A 13,620-nucleotide genomic window follows, 5' to 3' on the forward strand; every position below is an offset into this window, starting at 1 on the left:
GGCGCACACAAGGACAACGCGCACAAGGAGGCGCGCACAAGGAGGCGCACACAAGGACGACGCGCAGAAGGAGGCGCACACGCGAGCGTGCGCACGCAAAGACGGCTCACGCGCGGGCACGCACAAGGATAGCGCGCACCCACACACACAGCCCCCCCGCCCCCCTTCCCCCCGAAACAGGCGCGCGGACGCGACGGGGGCGTGGGAGGTCTGGCCCGGGGGATTCGGGGAGGTCAGACAGGGCGGTGCGCTCTGTGCCCAGCCCCTGGGAGCGGGCTCGGGCGCGCTGCCATCGCTCTGGAGACACGCGGGCAAGGGCACCTCCTCGGGGGCTCCGGCTGTCTCCGTGCACACACCCCCGCTCCCATAGGCTGCTGATGCAGCTCTCCGGCGAGCACGTCACCTCTTCTGATGCCGGGGGCTGGCTCAGCCCGGCCCGGCCCCCGCCCGGCCCTCCGTGCGCGCTGGATGCTGGATGCTGCTTGGGCAGAAGCATGGCGGGTGGCTTGAAGGACTGGGCTTTGTCTGAGCTGCTGCGGGGCCGATCCGGGCCAGATCCTGCTGCCCAGAGTCGGTCACCGGCGGCTGCATCCGAAGCTGTTGGGTTGCTGAGTGCACTGGAGGCGCCCGGCGTTGCAAACTGCAGCGCGTATCCCGGGAGTCAGTTACATTGGGCCGGGGAGGGAAAGTACTGCCACGTCTGAACCCGCTCGCTCAGCCAGCAGCCGCGGTAAAGCGGTGCAGAATCAGGCTCAGGGGATGTAGCGCCTGGGTGAGTGTTAGAGGGCGGCACCAGCCCGGCCAGAAAATACTTTTTTTAAATGGGAAATAGGTGCAAGAATCGAGGGCAGAGCATGGTCCCAAACAGCCGTGGTTTAATTGATATTATTATTCTGTTTGATACAATACTTTTCAGTAGCTCTTCTGTTGTATTTCTCTCCTTTTGTTAAAGGTATCTATTTAACCTGAACCTGTTAAACATTATTAGCTTGTGAATCTTTAAATATTTTTGCCCTTTTTGAACATTTTCACCCTTATTCATTTTATTGTGGTTAATATTACATAGTATTTTTCTTACAACTCTCTCTATTAATATTTACTAATTAAGCCTCCCAATAAGCACCTGTGACATAGGGAAGTTATTGACCCCATTTTACAGATGATTAAATGGAAGCACAGAAATGTGTATTTATTTGTTGTCGCTCAGACAGCAAGTCTCCAGTAAAGCTGGGAATGGAATGCAGATCTGTCTCCCTAATTAGTCCCTAGACAGCACTCCTTTTCCTGTATGAACCAAGTTTGCAATTGAAAGAAGAGGGTCCTTGTTTGCAATATTCTTTGGGTGAAGCAGCAGTGACTTGGATGACTTTGGCGCAGAACTTCCGGCAGCGGTTGCTGCTCTTTCACGCATTTTGTGTTCCTGGCTGCTGTAGAGGCTTGTTTGCATTCGGGTTTCTTGCATAGGAGTAGGCTCCTTGATGCCCGTGATCCAGTGCAATACTCTCCCCACCACACCCCTGTATATATGCTGGGATTTTCCCTAATCTTAAACAGTGATAATTGCACTGGTGTAAGATCTGCTCAACCAGTGCAGTCAGCTATTATCATTGACTGGTAGAACATATGAAATAATTGCCAGGTCAATTTGTAGGTGACACACAAATTGGAGGACTGGCAAATATTGATGGGGTCAGGTCAGTCAGTCATACACTCTGATCTGGACTGCTTGGTAAGGTGGGCTCATTTGTATAGCACAGGTGTCTGAAATCTTTGGCATGTGGCCTAACAGGATAATCAGTTGGTGGGCCACAAAACATTTTGTTTATGTTGACTGTCTGCAGGTACAACCCTTCAGCGCTCCCAGTGGCTGCGGTTCATCATTCCCGGTGAACTGGAGCTGCAGGAAGCAGTTGAGGGGCCACAGGGATGTGCTGGTTGCTGCTTCCTGCAGTTCTCATTGTCCAGGAACGGTCAATTACCCTGGTGGGTACCTGCTGAAGGTTGCCAACTCCAGAACAGCCTGTTTTTAATACAGCCAAATCCACACAGGAGCAAAGAAAGTAGGTCAGGCTTAGGGGATGAGAAAGTATCCTGGAAGGAGGAAGACAAGACCCCAGGCAGCCAGTGAGCACGAGCCCTGTCCCTAAGACAGTTAATGTGATCCTGGGTGTGTAAGAAGGAGCAGGGACATGCACAGCTGTTACCTCTGCGTACAGCACTGACAAGATCATTGCTGAAATAATGGGTACAGCTTTGGTGTCCACCAGTGCTTTTTTTCCCCGAGGAAAAATGGTGGCGGAAGTCAAGCCCCAAACTGCCACAGACGCACACACAGCTTAAACACACACGCTCAACATGGCCCCAACCCATGCCCAGGCTTAACCCTGCTCCCCCGTAAACCTCCAAACCTCACCCAAGCTAAAATATGAGTGGGAACACTGCCAGCCAGCCATCAAACTCTGTTGAGAATACTTCCATTGCAGCATTAACTTCCTGTACACCACAAATAGCTTCAACAGTGGGATCCTACAGATCTAGGTAGAAGAAACCCATGAATCAACACACCCGCCTTCACAGACCCAGTAACCACCCCAACGCAACAAGGCATCAGCTGAATGTAGCCAGGCCTTCAGCTATGACAGAATATGCTCTGAAGAGAGAGATCACCACACACGCCTTCATGCACTTAAAAATGCCTTCACCAGAAAAAGACACTTCACCAACAAAGTGGATCACACCATAGAACAGGCCACAGTTCTGGTTGCCTGCATATTATAACTGAAAAGGGGCAACAAAATGGTTAAGAATATGAAACAGATTCCACTTGAGAAGAGATTAAAAATATTGAGACTTTGCAGCCTGGAAAAGACACACCTCAGAAGGGATCTGATACTTACCTATAAAATCATGAGTGGTGTGAAAATAATGGGGAAAATGAATAGGAACTTTTATTTCTTCATTCGTGTAGCACAAAAATTAAGGTTCACTCAGTGAAATTGATAGATATCAGCTTTAAAACAAGCAAAAGGCAGCATTCCTTTACACAATGCACAATGAACCTGTGGAACTAATTGCTTAAAGATTTTTTCTGAAAGCTGTTATTTAATTACATCAATACACAAAATTATTACATATTAATAATTGCTTGTAGGCTTTTCACCATGCCAAGAATTGTGGCACCAGTATTTAGCCTGCCACCACATGTGGTGTTGATGCTGTTTGTGCAAAATAACACAATCCTGCTGAACCATAATAACAAATGTGGATATACGAAGAAGGAACCAGATTCTGTCTTTGGGACTAGGTTTGATGTCAGCAGGATGATGGCTCCACACGTTATTTTTATGTATACAGTACTGTATAATTGATTTGCATACAAGGACAACTACGGCACAACCTTTTTTCTTCCAGGCAACAGCCTGTAACATGGAATACTGAAATGAAATTCAAAGTTTAAATCAGCAGAAGCAATGAAAGCAGAGCTCAGGCTGGATTCAGTCAACCTTCACTCACCACTTTTGCAAAAATATTGAAGTAGATATTTTTGTACTGTAAGAATTCCCCTTCAATCCCTTTCATGTTAATACAACAGTATTTACAATGTGCCTTAAATAATGTTGTTGTTGAATCCCTAACGTTTGCAAGATTTTACTTTTTGTGGGTTTTTTTAACGGTATACCCTTGATGTTTATGTGGATTTTGGCATTTCATTGCCTTTTTCACAAAAATTAAGAGGGCAATTTGGCCCGGTTAAAATGTTATCAATTTTAAATGTTCCCAATTAATCAATGAAGTTCCCAGCTGTTTAAAGTAAATAAGCTGGTGGTAGAGTGAGTTCCTCATGCCTAGGCTTAACCCCCTACCCTCCACGCAGCCCCAACCCGTGTGCAGCATTCACCCCCCCTGCCCTGTTGCATGGCCCCAATCTGCACCCAGGTTTAGCACACACACCCCCCGTGCAGCCCCCCACATGCAAGATTAACCCCCTGTGCAGCCCCAATCTCCCCTCAGAATTAACCCCCTGGTCCTCCCCCTGCTCCCAGGCTTAATCACTCATGCCCCCGCACACACGCAGCCCCAATCTGCGCCCAGGATTAATCCTACCCCCCCCACACCTGGCCTTAAACCCCCCACTCCACCCCTCCCCTCACCCAGGCTTAACCTCTGCCCACACAGCCCCAACCTGTGGCAGGGTTAACCCCTTGGACGCCCCATGCCTAGGCTTAATCCCACGTGTCTTCAACCCATGCCCCGGATTAATGCCCTGCCCACGGAGAGGCCAGCACATGGGCGCTCTCTGATGGTCACCCCCCACTCCCTGTTCCTGGAATAAGGGGAAAGTGTGTCCAGTTTTGCAGGGGCAGGCAGGGAGTAGCAGAATGGCATTCCATTGGGCCCAGCCCTCCACTGCATCCCACCGCTGGGGAACGTGAGGCATGAGTTATAGGTGCTTCTCAGCAGCTCTGATTTACCCCAGTGTAGGATGGCATCGTCAGACCACCTGCCAGCCTCTTGACCAGTGTTTTCTCTAAGCTGAGCACTTGGACAGCCTCCCAGCAGAGATGCAGGGCTGCCCAGCTGGTAAGCAAAGCACATACAGCCAGCACTATGTGTTTCTATTGGTGGAGCACATCAACACAGTGCTCAGAACAAAACTTATTCTGCCCATGGATGGAAAATAGTAGCAGGAACCCTGGTCCTGACACAGAAACTCGGACTCAGCTGAGACTCTGACCATTCATATAAACAACCAGTATTAATCAGGCAAACAATGCCACTATCCATCTTCATGACTACAAAGGCTTATTCAGAGTAATTCTGGGTTTCACTAGGGGTGAAAAAAAGCACTTAAAAAAAAGGGCTTTAAAAAAGCCTGGCAAATATGTACAGTAAACCCTGTAAATGCATGATTTCGAGTTGCGCTTAACTCACATTAACACAAGTTAAGCACAACTCAGAATCCTACTTCCCCCCAGCCCTGGTTCAACCAGCCCCAGTTCACCACCCCGCATGTGGCTCTGGCTCAACCTCCCCAGTCCACATTCAAACTCCCCACGTGTGGCTCCAGCTCACCACCCACGCCCTGGTTCAAACTGATGCATGCAGTGCTGGCTCACCACCCCTCATGTGCTGCTGCAGCTCGCCACCCCCAGCCCTGTTCAGCCCCCTGCGTGCATCTCTGGCTCACGCCCCCCCCCGCCCCCGGTGCGTGGCTCTGGATCACTGCCTTGCCCCCCATCATGCAGCTCTGGCTCAACTCCACTCCCCCGCCACAGTCCTAACCCTCTCCATGCTTAACCCCCCTCCCCCCCACATGGCCCCAACCCACCGCCAGGCTTAACCCTCCCCAACTGTCCCCCCAAACCCCAGGACTTACCTTTCAGTAGGAACTCCAGGTGCTCCTACTGCTTCCCTGGCTGCAGAACATGCATTCCGCTGGGGAAAAAAGCTGCCCCCCGACTTATGTGAAATTTGAGTTATGTGAGGGTACGTGGGACTGGAACCCTTGCTTAACTTGAGGGCCTACTCTACCTATGTCCATAGGAAGTAGAAGCTAAGCTATATGGATGTATATTTTTATAACTAAACACAAGGTGATCCTCATGGAGCAGAGAAGCCCTTCCACTGATATGGATTTGTGATATTTTAAATCCCCTCCCTGTCTTTAAGTATTTTTAGGGCAGGGGCTAGATATGTTATATTAATAAGCCTCCCTGCAACCTGAAAGGGGTCAAGGTCTCTGTGTTGCCTGGGGCTGAGGACAGGGATGCGAGGCTGCGCAGCCTGCTCGGCAGCCTCTCACTGATTTCCATGACCAGCATCTGATGAAGTGAGTCTTTGCTCACGAAAGCTCCTGCTCAAAACTTTTCTGTTAGTCTATAAGGTGCCACAGGACCCTTCGTTGCTGTTAGAGCCTCTCACTGGCGCTGGCCTGGGGCAGGAGGGGGCACATTCCCACCCCGGGTAAAGGCCGGCAGGCAGGGTGTGATTCACCCCACTGGCCAGCCACTCCCTGGGACAGGGTGGGGCTGTGCTGGCATGGGACAGGAGATGACACACACCCTGCCTGCCGGCCTCTCCCCAGGGTGGGAGTGATACACTCCACTGGCCAGCCACTGCCTGAGGCAGGAGGGGGCCCACAACCTGCCTGCTGGCCTCTCCCCGGGGTGGGAGTGATGCACCCCACTGGCCAGCCACTCCCCAGGACAGGGTGGGGCTGCGCACTGGACCTTCTGGCTTTTCTGGTGGCCAGTCTGGCCTGCATAGGCTCCCCACTGGTACTCTCCAGGGCAACCCAGGGTGGCAGGGCACCTGGCAGCTGCTCCCCGGGGCAGGCACCATGCTGCCAGCAAGCAAGTGATCGTTGGGGTGATTTCTGTGATCGCAAGTGAGAATAAGTGCCCCTGTGCTTGCTGCCACCAGTGGTCATTTCTCCCTGCTCTCACACCCCTCCCTTTCACTTTGGTATGAAACAATCACATTCTCCTGACCCAACCAAAACCAGACCTCATTTTAAGTTATAAGTGGAAGCTGCATATCAAATTTGGTAGGCATAGCTCTTACCATTTGGGAGGAGTTATTGAACAAACAGACCAACAGATGGACAGTCTTTTCAAGGTGGTGAGTGGTATTTAAATTTGTCAAAATATAAGAACTTTCAGTTTCCCTTGTGCAAAATTGCATTTGCCTTAATCGCTTTGGGCTTGTCTACACAACCACCTTCCTTCGAAGTACCGGCTTGTATCTAGCTGCGGCTCACCCGCCGGAACTTCGAAGTGCTGGGGCAACTTCGAAGTCCCTTTACTCCTCAAAACTTCAAAGTGGCCGCGGGGGGGGGAATTTGCTTAATAATGTGCTGCCTATGCACAGCAGCACTTCATTAGTAAACTCCAAACACCCTAATTACCATCCTTCCTTTGAAGGAAGGTGATAGTGTAGACAAGCCCTTTGTGTTTTAGTTTAGTTAGCAGGTACAGAGGGAACAGTGTCTTCATCAATGATTTAGGTATTGGCATAGAGAGTGTGCTTATTAAGTTTGCCACTGATAGCAAACTGGGAGGGATTGCAACGGCTTTGAACGACAGGCTCATAATTCAAAATGATCTGGACAAACTGGAAAAATGGTCTGAGGTAAATAGGATGAAATTTAGTAAGGACAAATGCAAAGTGCTCCATTTTAGGAAGAAACAATCAGCTTCATACATATAGAATGGGAAGTTACTGTCTAGGAAGGAGTACTGCGGAAGGGGATTTAGAGGTCATAGTGGACCACAAGCTAAATATGAGTCAACTGTGTGATGCTGTTGCAAAAAAAGGAAACATGATTCTGGGATGCATTAACAGGAGTGTTATGAGTAAGACACGAGAAGTCATTCTTCTGCTCCACTCAGCAATCATTAGGCCTCAAATGGAGTATTGTGTCCAGTTCTGGGCACCGCATTTCAAGAAAGATGTGGAGAAATTGGAGAAGGTACAGCAGGAGCAACAAGAATGACCGAAGGTCTAGAAAACATGAGCTATGAGGGAAGACTGAAAGAACTGGGCTTGTTTAGTTTAGAGAAGAGAAGACTTAGAGGGGACATAACGGTTTTTAAGTACTTCAAAGAGGGTTACAAGGAGGAGGGAGAAAAACTGTTCTCCTTGACCTCTGAGAATAGGACAAGGAGTAGTGGGCTTAAACTGCAGCAAGAGAGGTTTAGATTAGACATTAGGAAAAAACTTTCTAACTGTCAGGGTAGTTAAACACTGGGACAAGTTACCTAGGGAGGTTGTGGAATCGCTGTCACTGGAGATATTCAAGAGCAGGTTAGACAACTATCGTGGATGGTTTAGATGGCGTTTGGTCCTGCCAAGAGGGCAGGGAACTGCACTCTATGACCTCTTGTGGTCCCTTCCAGTTCTAGTGTTCTATGATTCATTTGGGCTAGTTCACAGAAAGTTGAGAAACCTATGTAGTGTTGGGAAAAACAGTCTCCTGGAACAGCCTCAGTTAGAGCTGACAACCATACTCCAGGGCTGTACTTTCAGGCCGGATCCACAGTGGAGTGGGACAGGAGGAGATTAAAGGGTGTATGGCCCTGCAGGAGGAAAGTTGCGGGGAGGTAGAGACTTCAGAGGGGATGCAGTGGGAGAAGAGAGAGGAGGGGCTCATAGATCTGGTTCCCCTCAAACTTCCTCTGCACGGTACCTCTCCCTGCTGAGGCCACAGGCTCTCTGGGCCCAACAGAGACTGGAGGAGAAAGATTCTCCTGCCCACAGATTGGGCACCCAGGAAGGTGTGGTTGCTGCAGGAGCTGTGACGGGGACAGGTGTAGAGGGCCAGTCAGGGAGCCCTGCGTAGCATCCAGCAGCTGTGCAGTGTGTGTAAAAGTATAAATAAACAGGGAAGCAAAGAATGTGCCCTGGACCAGCCCTGTCCCCTCTAACTGGGTTTGGACCAGATACAGCAGCATCAAAGCCTGCCTTGCAGGGAGAGGGATCTCAGGCTGCACAGCTGTGACTATGGCAGCTCTGCCTAAACCAACCGATGTGTTTGTGTCACAATGGGGATGTGGCCAAGTCCTGACAGTACAATGCATGGTGCAAAGATGCCCTTGCGAGCTCAGGGCAGTTACTCCGGGTGCACTGGAGCCCCCATGCAGTGAGAACCCATTTATGGCTCATGGACACAGCTCTGAAGCTTTTCCCACATGGATGCAACCAGGTTTACAACTAGCTGGAATTAACACTATCGGAGCATGGGCACAATCTCAAGCAGACATGTAGGGTTTGCAATATCACATGGGACCAATGGCCATCTGCTGTAGTACCTACTGCCCAGACAATCTCTCTGGAATGCTCAACACCTCATAGGATTGAGCCCTCATTTGCTGGCTGGGCTGTAGCCTACTGCCCTGACCCTCTGGCTGTTGTGTCTCCTGCATGCTGTGCTCCCAAGCTGGTTTTACTGGGCTAATCTTTCTCCATTTACAGCACAAGAGGCAGCAAGTAGTGTAATACATTTTACAGGGCAGTCCCTCCTAGTGCAGGGAGCTTGTTGGCAAGCAGCCCTGGAGAAGAGCAGAGAGGGGGCTGGGGAAGGTGGGAAAGGCAGCGGAGGGTGAGGAGCGAACAACAGATTCTCCGGGAGGAGCAGGGCAGCTTTAGCAGCAGGAAGTCAGATAAAATGAAGGACGAGGCAGGGCTAGGGTAGGGGGCAGAACCGGTACAATGGTGTCTACGGAGAAGATGCAATAGGTGTGAGGATGGGGGAAGAACCCATGTTACAGGGAGGAGTAAGAAAGAGGGAAATCAACCAGGAGGCACCAGCCCCTTCCCTCTGTTGCTTCCATCCTGAATGTGGCTGGCTCACTCCAAGACATAAAGAGCAGGGGCTCTGTTTAATGTACCCAACTGCTTTGCTGGTGCATGGCTCTGGCTGCGTGGGGCAGACAGAGCACACCCAGCAGGAGTGCAGCGTATGGGCAGAAAGCAGCTCTCCCACCCATGGACGGCCAGGGGCAGAGTGTACAGCACTACAAGTGGTGAGCGCAGATCAGGAGATCAAACCCTAATCTTCCCTTCTGTGCAGCCTTCCCGCAACACCCACCCAGGCTCCCCGAGGCCAGGACCAGAACCTGTCTAGCCTGCACTTTGGCAATTGAGCAATGATTTATACAGAGTTAAAATTCTTCTGCACAACAGACTTATACCCTGACGCCTGAGAGTTTATTACTCTTGTTATCATTATCTCTGCTGCCATAGATGCAGATTTTATGAACGGTCATAAAATGTTCTTGTTTTCTTTTTTAAATAATCCAAACACAGCATTAGTGGTGCGCTGAACCCTGTGCCACTGTATTTCCACTGTGTCACCACAGCAGGTCCTCCACTCCTGGCCTCTAACTGTACAGCCCTTTGGTCATGCAGCAATCCTCTCGCCCCATCGGTAGCCGAACAGACCTGAGTTATGAAGGAACCGTTGATAAGGCCTTTGGCAGAGAACTCCAAAGTTCAGATGCCTATTGGAACCAATTGAATCAGAGCTTGTAAAGCCGGCTAGCACAGCCTTTCATGCAAACAGGCTTTCTTAAAAGAGATCCGGTATTTCCCCCTTCTGACCAAACTGTAAAGGCCTTCACAACAACACTTCTCATGGAATTTTCTAATTTCTGGGCCACCTCTGTTTCCAGACACACCCTAGAATTGCAATAACAGCATAAATTGAATATCTATCTATACACACAATAAAATTAACAAGTATTTTCCAGCTTAAAGGGGAAAAAAATGATTCGGGCTTTAGGAGAAAACTAGGTTGAATTTCCTTTTAAACAAAATTGGTTCACTCTTGGAAAGGCCCCGTTTTCATAATTCCTGCTTTTGTGCAGTTTTCCTTTTCAGAAATACCTTTTCAGTGACTTCCTGACGTTAGATATCTATTCCTAGCCATTTGGGGCATTGTACTTCAAAGAGCTGTACATTTTTAGCCATCTGGCTGCAACTGGCCTTACAGTCCAGTGAATGCTTTGAAAGTGTAGGATTTAACTTTGCTTGGAGCATTGAGTTTATATTTAAATGGTAAACTATATCAAACAGCTGACTTGAAACTATGTTACTTGAGGAAGCAATTTATATTTTTGTCCTCAGGCTGTGTCTACACTAGAAGCATTTGTCTACAGAAGTTACTGTTGGAAGCGATGTTCTGACAAAACTTCTGTCGACAGATCACATCTACACATAAAAGCAGATCAATCTTTTGAGTCATTCCATTGACAAAAGAGCCCCCAGAGCATCTATATGGCTTTTTTGTTGACAGTTCCTGTCAACAAAATGCGTTTTGTGTGTAGACGCTCTGAGTTTTATTGACAAGACCCTCTAATGTAGATGTAGCCTCAATGTTTAAGAAAATGAAGACATTAAGAATTAATAAATGAATGAAAATGAAGATTTTTGTAAAATGACCCATTGCTTTTCTGTTTGCTTTAGCTCTTTCTCTTTTTTAAAATGGTTTAATTTGGTAGATGTTGCTGTTTATCCCACGGTGTGGGGTGAGCCTACTTTGGACTTTATTTTGTTGTTAAAATACTAGGAGTCAGCAGGACTGTAAAATTGCAGAGCAAATAAAGGAGAGTTGCTTTTTTGTGTTTTAGAGCTGAAGGGGAAGAGCTTGCTGTTTGGTGCAGACTGTGGATTGCAGTGATGCTGACCACTAGGATATCTCGGCCTCTATCACTTTTTTCTGTGAAAACTCTGAATTTCAGGGACACAGGAAATGGTCTCAGGTAAGGAACATGGGGGATCTCAGAAGAGCGTTACTGGTAGCATGGCGCACATCAAGGGTCCAAAACTGGCTCCTTCATTTCAGTGGGATTGGTTATTTGCATGAGTGGGGACCACTCATGTCAGTAAGAGATTGCAGCTGAGGAGCTGGGAACATTAAACATTTCTATGACTCCATAAAACAGGTTCTGAAACAAATAAAAAAGAGAAATTTGTAAGGGAGGGAGGGAAGGAGGGGATTGTTTATGAAGATGATGTGGGCAAAGTAATGAACTTACTTCTCTCTCTAAATGCAAGCAGAATCCTGTCTCAGATGAAACATCCTCTAAAGGTGGGTCTGGAGTCTGATTTGAGTTTGACTGGTCTGAACTCAGAATACCTTCCCTCACTTTTCAGGGCTTGTTCTGGGATAGATGAGTCCAGAATCTGACTCGCACTGAGAGCTGCGCTTGAGTTTAGACTGCAGAGACTTGAATGGAGGAATGAAATTGTAAAATTAGGTTGGAGTCTAAACTTCTGTCTCCCACCCGTGCTGTCTAAGAATGTTTCCTGGTTTATAAATAAGGACAGGTTCTGGAACATGAAATCAGCTGTTACAGTGAACAGATGCAGCGGATTAAAATGCGAGAGCCAGTTATTGCTAACCTTTCTGACTGCGCATAGTGCTCACTGCTGTGAGTAGCCCTTTGAGGTCAATGGGACAAAGCTAAGTGGCAAGTGTTTACAGGATCAGCCCCTATGTTAACTTCTGTCCTGAAAAAGGCCTGAGATGATACAAATAATCTTCTTTCCAACTCAAGTTACAATAACAAGAATTGTTGTGAGAAATCACGCATTTTCTGTTAATCTTTAGATTTACACTGACGTCTTCACCTTTGTCCTTGACACTTTTACAGCAATTATAATGTGCTTTACAGGAAAAGAATCAGGGCATGAGGCCCGACGCACAACCAACTCCTCATCCAAATCCATATAGCACAATATTGAGCCATCACAGTAATGTTAACCCTAATGTTCCCACAGATGACTATATCCCGCTGTCCCTCAACCCCCATTCCCCACCAGAGCCTGATCCATTGAGTCTTGCTAGTGACTCCAGTGGGCTTGGGTCAAGCCCTGAATGCCCAAGAAAAATGAGACACCAGCTGGGGGTGGGAATACCTTTTATTGGACCAGCTGCTGTTGGTGGGAGCATCAAACTTCCCAGCTCTTCTTCAGGGCAAAAGAAGCACTTTACAGTGTGCCTGGAAAGTTAGTTAATCCTGGTTCTGATGGCCCCTGGTGAATTCCAAGGCTGGTGGTGGCCTTCATAGAAAACCCTGTGCCAGCAACCCCTCCCAGTGCAAACCAGGAGGGCCCTAGCCTGACTGTGTGGTGGGGGGCCTGGGGAGAAAGGCAGCTAGGCTTTCAAGCGTTCAGGTTTGTAAGAAACACCAGGAAATATTTCTGTTCCATTTGCCACATATGCCTGGAAGATGTGGAGGCCACATCAAACCCATGGCAGCTGACAGGCCTAGTGCTTGTGGTCCCTCAGTAATAGTCAGTAAAGGTCCATCCCTGAGCTCTTCACTCAGGCAAAACTGCCCCAACTTTGCTTATCAGACCACTTCAGTCTGAGTCCAGCCCTGAAAGGTATTGAGTCTGCTGCTCCTGACACCAGAGGGTCGTGGAGTCTACATGTGTGTGTATGATGTGGGGAGGAGGTGTTAGCCTGAGTGAAGATAGCGGGCCTGGACCTTACCACTCATGGAAAGTTTTGGTTAGTGATTACTTCACAGACGGCTTATGGAGTAACAGGTTTGAACACTGTGAAGACTGAAAAGTGACATAGAGATTTCTAGTACAAATAGGATGATGTATCTTTGATGCAGATACTGCAGTCAGCTCTGCCCAAGCAGACACCTTGCCCAGGAAAAGCGCAGTGGGGCGAAGGTGCCCTTTGCTCACACCACGTTTCTGTTCCCTAAATGCACAACTTGTTTCTCTACTCTGCCTCTTCTAAAGCACGCGTGGTTGCTAGTCGGAGCTACAGCGGCCCTGTGGACACCAAAGGCAGTGATGGTGTCGCTCCTCATTGGTAGTTTAACGCCGGGCCGGCTCTCAAACTTCACTGCACTGCGACCCCTTCTGACAACACCTACTCTGCAGCATCAGGAAAGGGGCCAAAGTCTGAGCCTGCCTGAGCCGCATGACCCTGGCCAGGGAGGCTGCAGCCATCAGGCTTCAGCCCCTGGCAGTGAGCTTAAGCTTTGACCTTGGGCAGTGAGGTTAGGCTTTGCTCTGGCCCTGGGTTCCAACAAGCCAAGCTCTGGCAGCCCTGTTTAAATGGGGGTCATGACCCACTTTGGGGTCCAGGCCCAC

The 13,620-nt window shown here is 48.8% G+C and overlaps 1 protein-coding gene across 1 annotated transcript in view; it reads left to right on the top strand.

Moving 5' to 3' along the window:
* LOC142018473 (D-beta-hydroxybutyrate dehydrogenase, mitochondrial-like) overlaps nucleotides 1-13,620 on the top strand; it is a 45,656-nt gene that overhangs the window by 488 nt on the left and 31,548 nt on the right. Inside the window, exon 2 of the mRNA XM_075004322.1 lies at nucleotides 11,130-11,261. Within this exon, the coding sequence (XP_074860423.1) occupies nucleotides 11,179-11,261 (83 nt within the window). The 5' untranslated portion in view covers nucleotides 11,130-11,178. The remainder of the gene's footprint in view (nucleotides 1-11,129; nucleotides 11,262-13,620) is intronic.

The sequence above is a fragment of the Carettochelys insculpta genome, chromosome 10 (genome assembly GCF_033958435.1).
Source record: "Carettochelys insculpta isolate YL-2023 chromosome 10, ASM3395843v1, whole genome shotgun sequence".
In the NCBI taxonomy this organism is placed as follows: Eukaryota; Metazoa; Chordata; order Testudines; family Carettochelyidae; genus Carettochelys; species Carettochelys insculpta.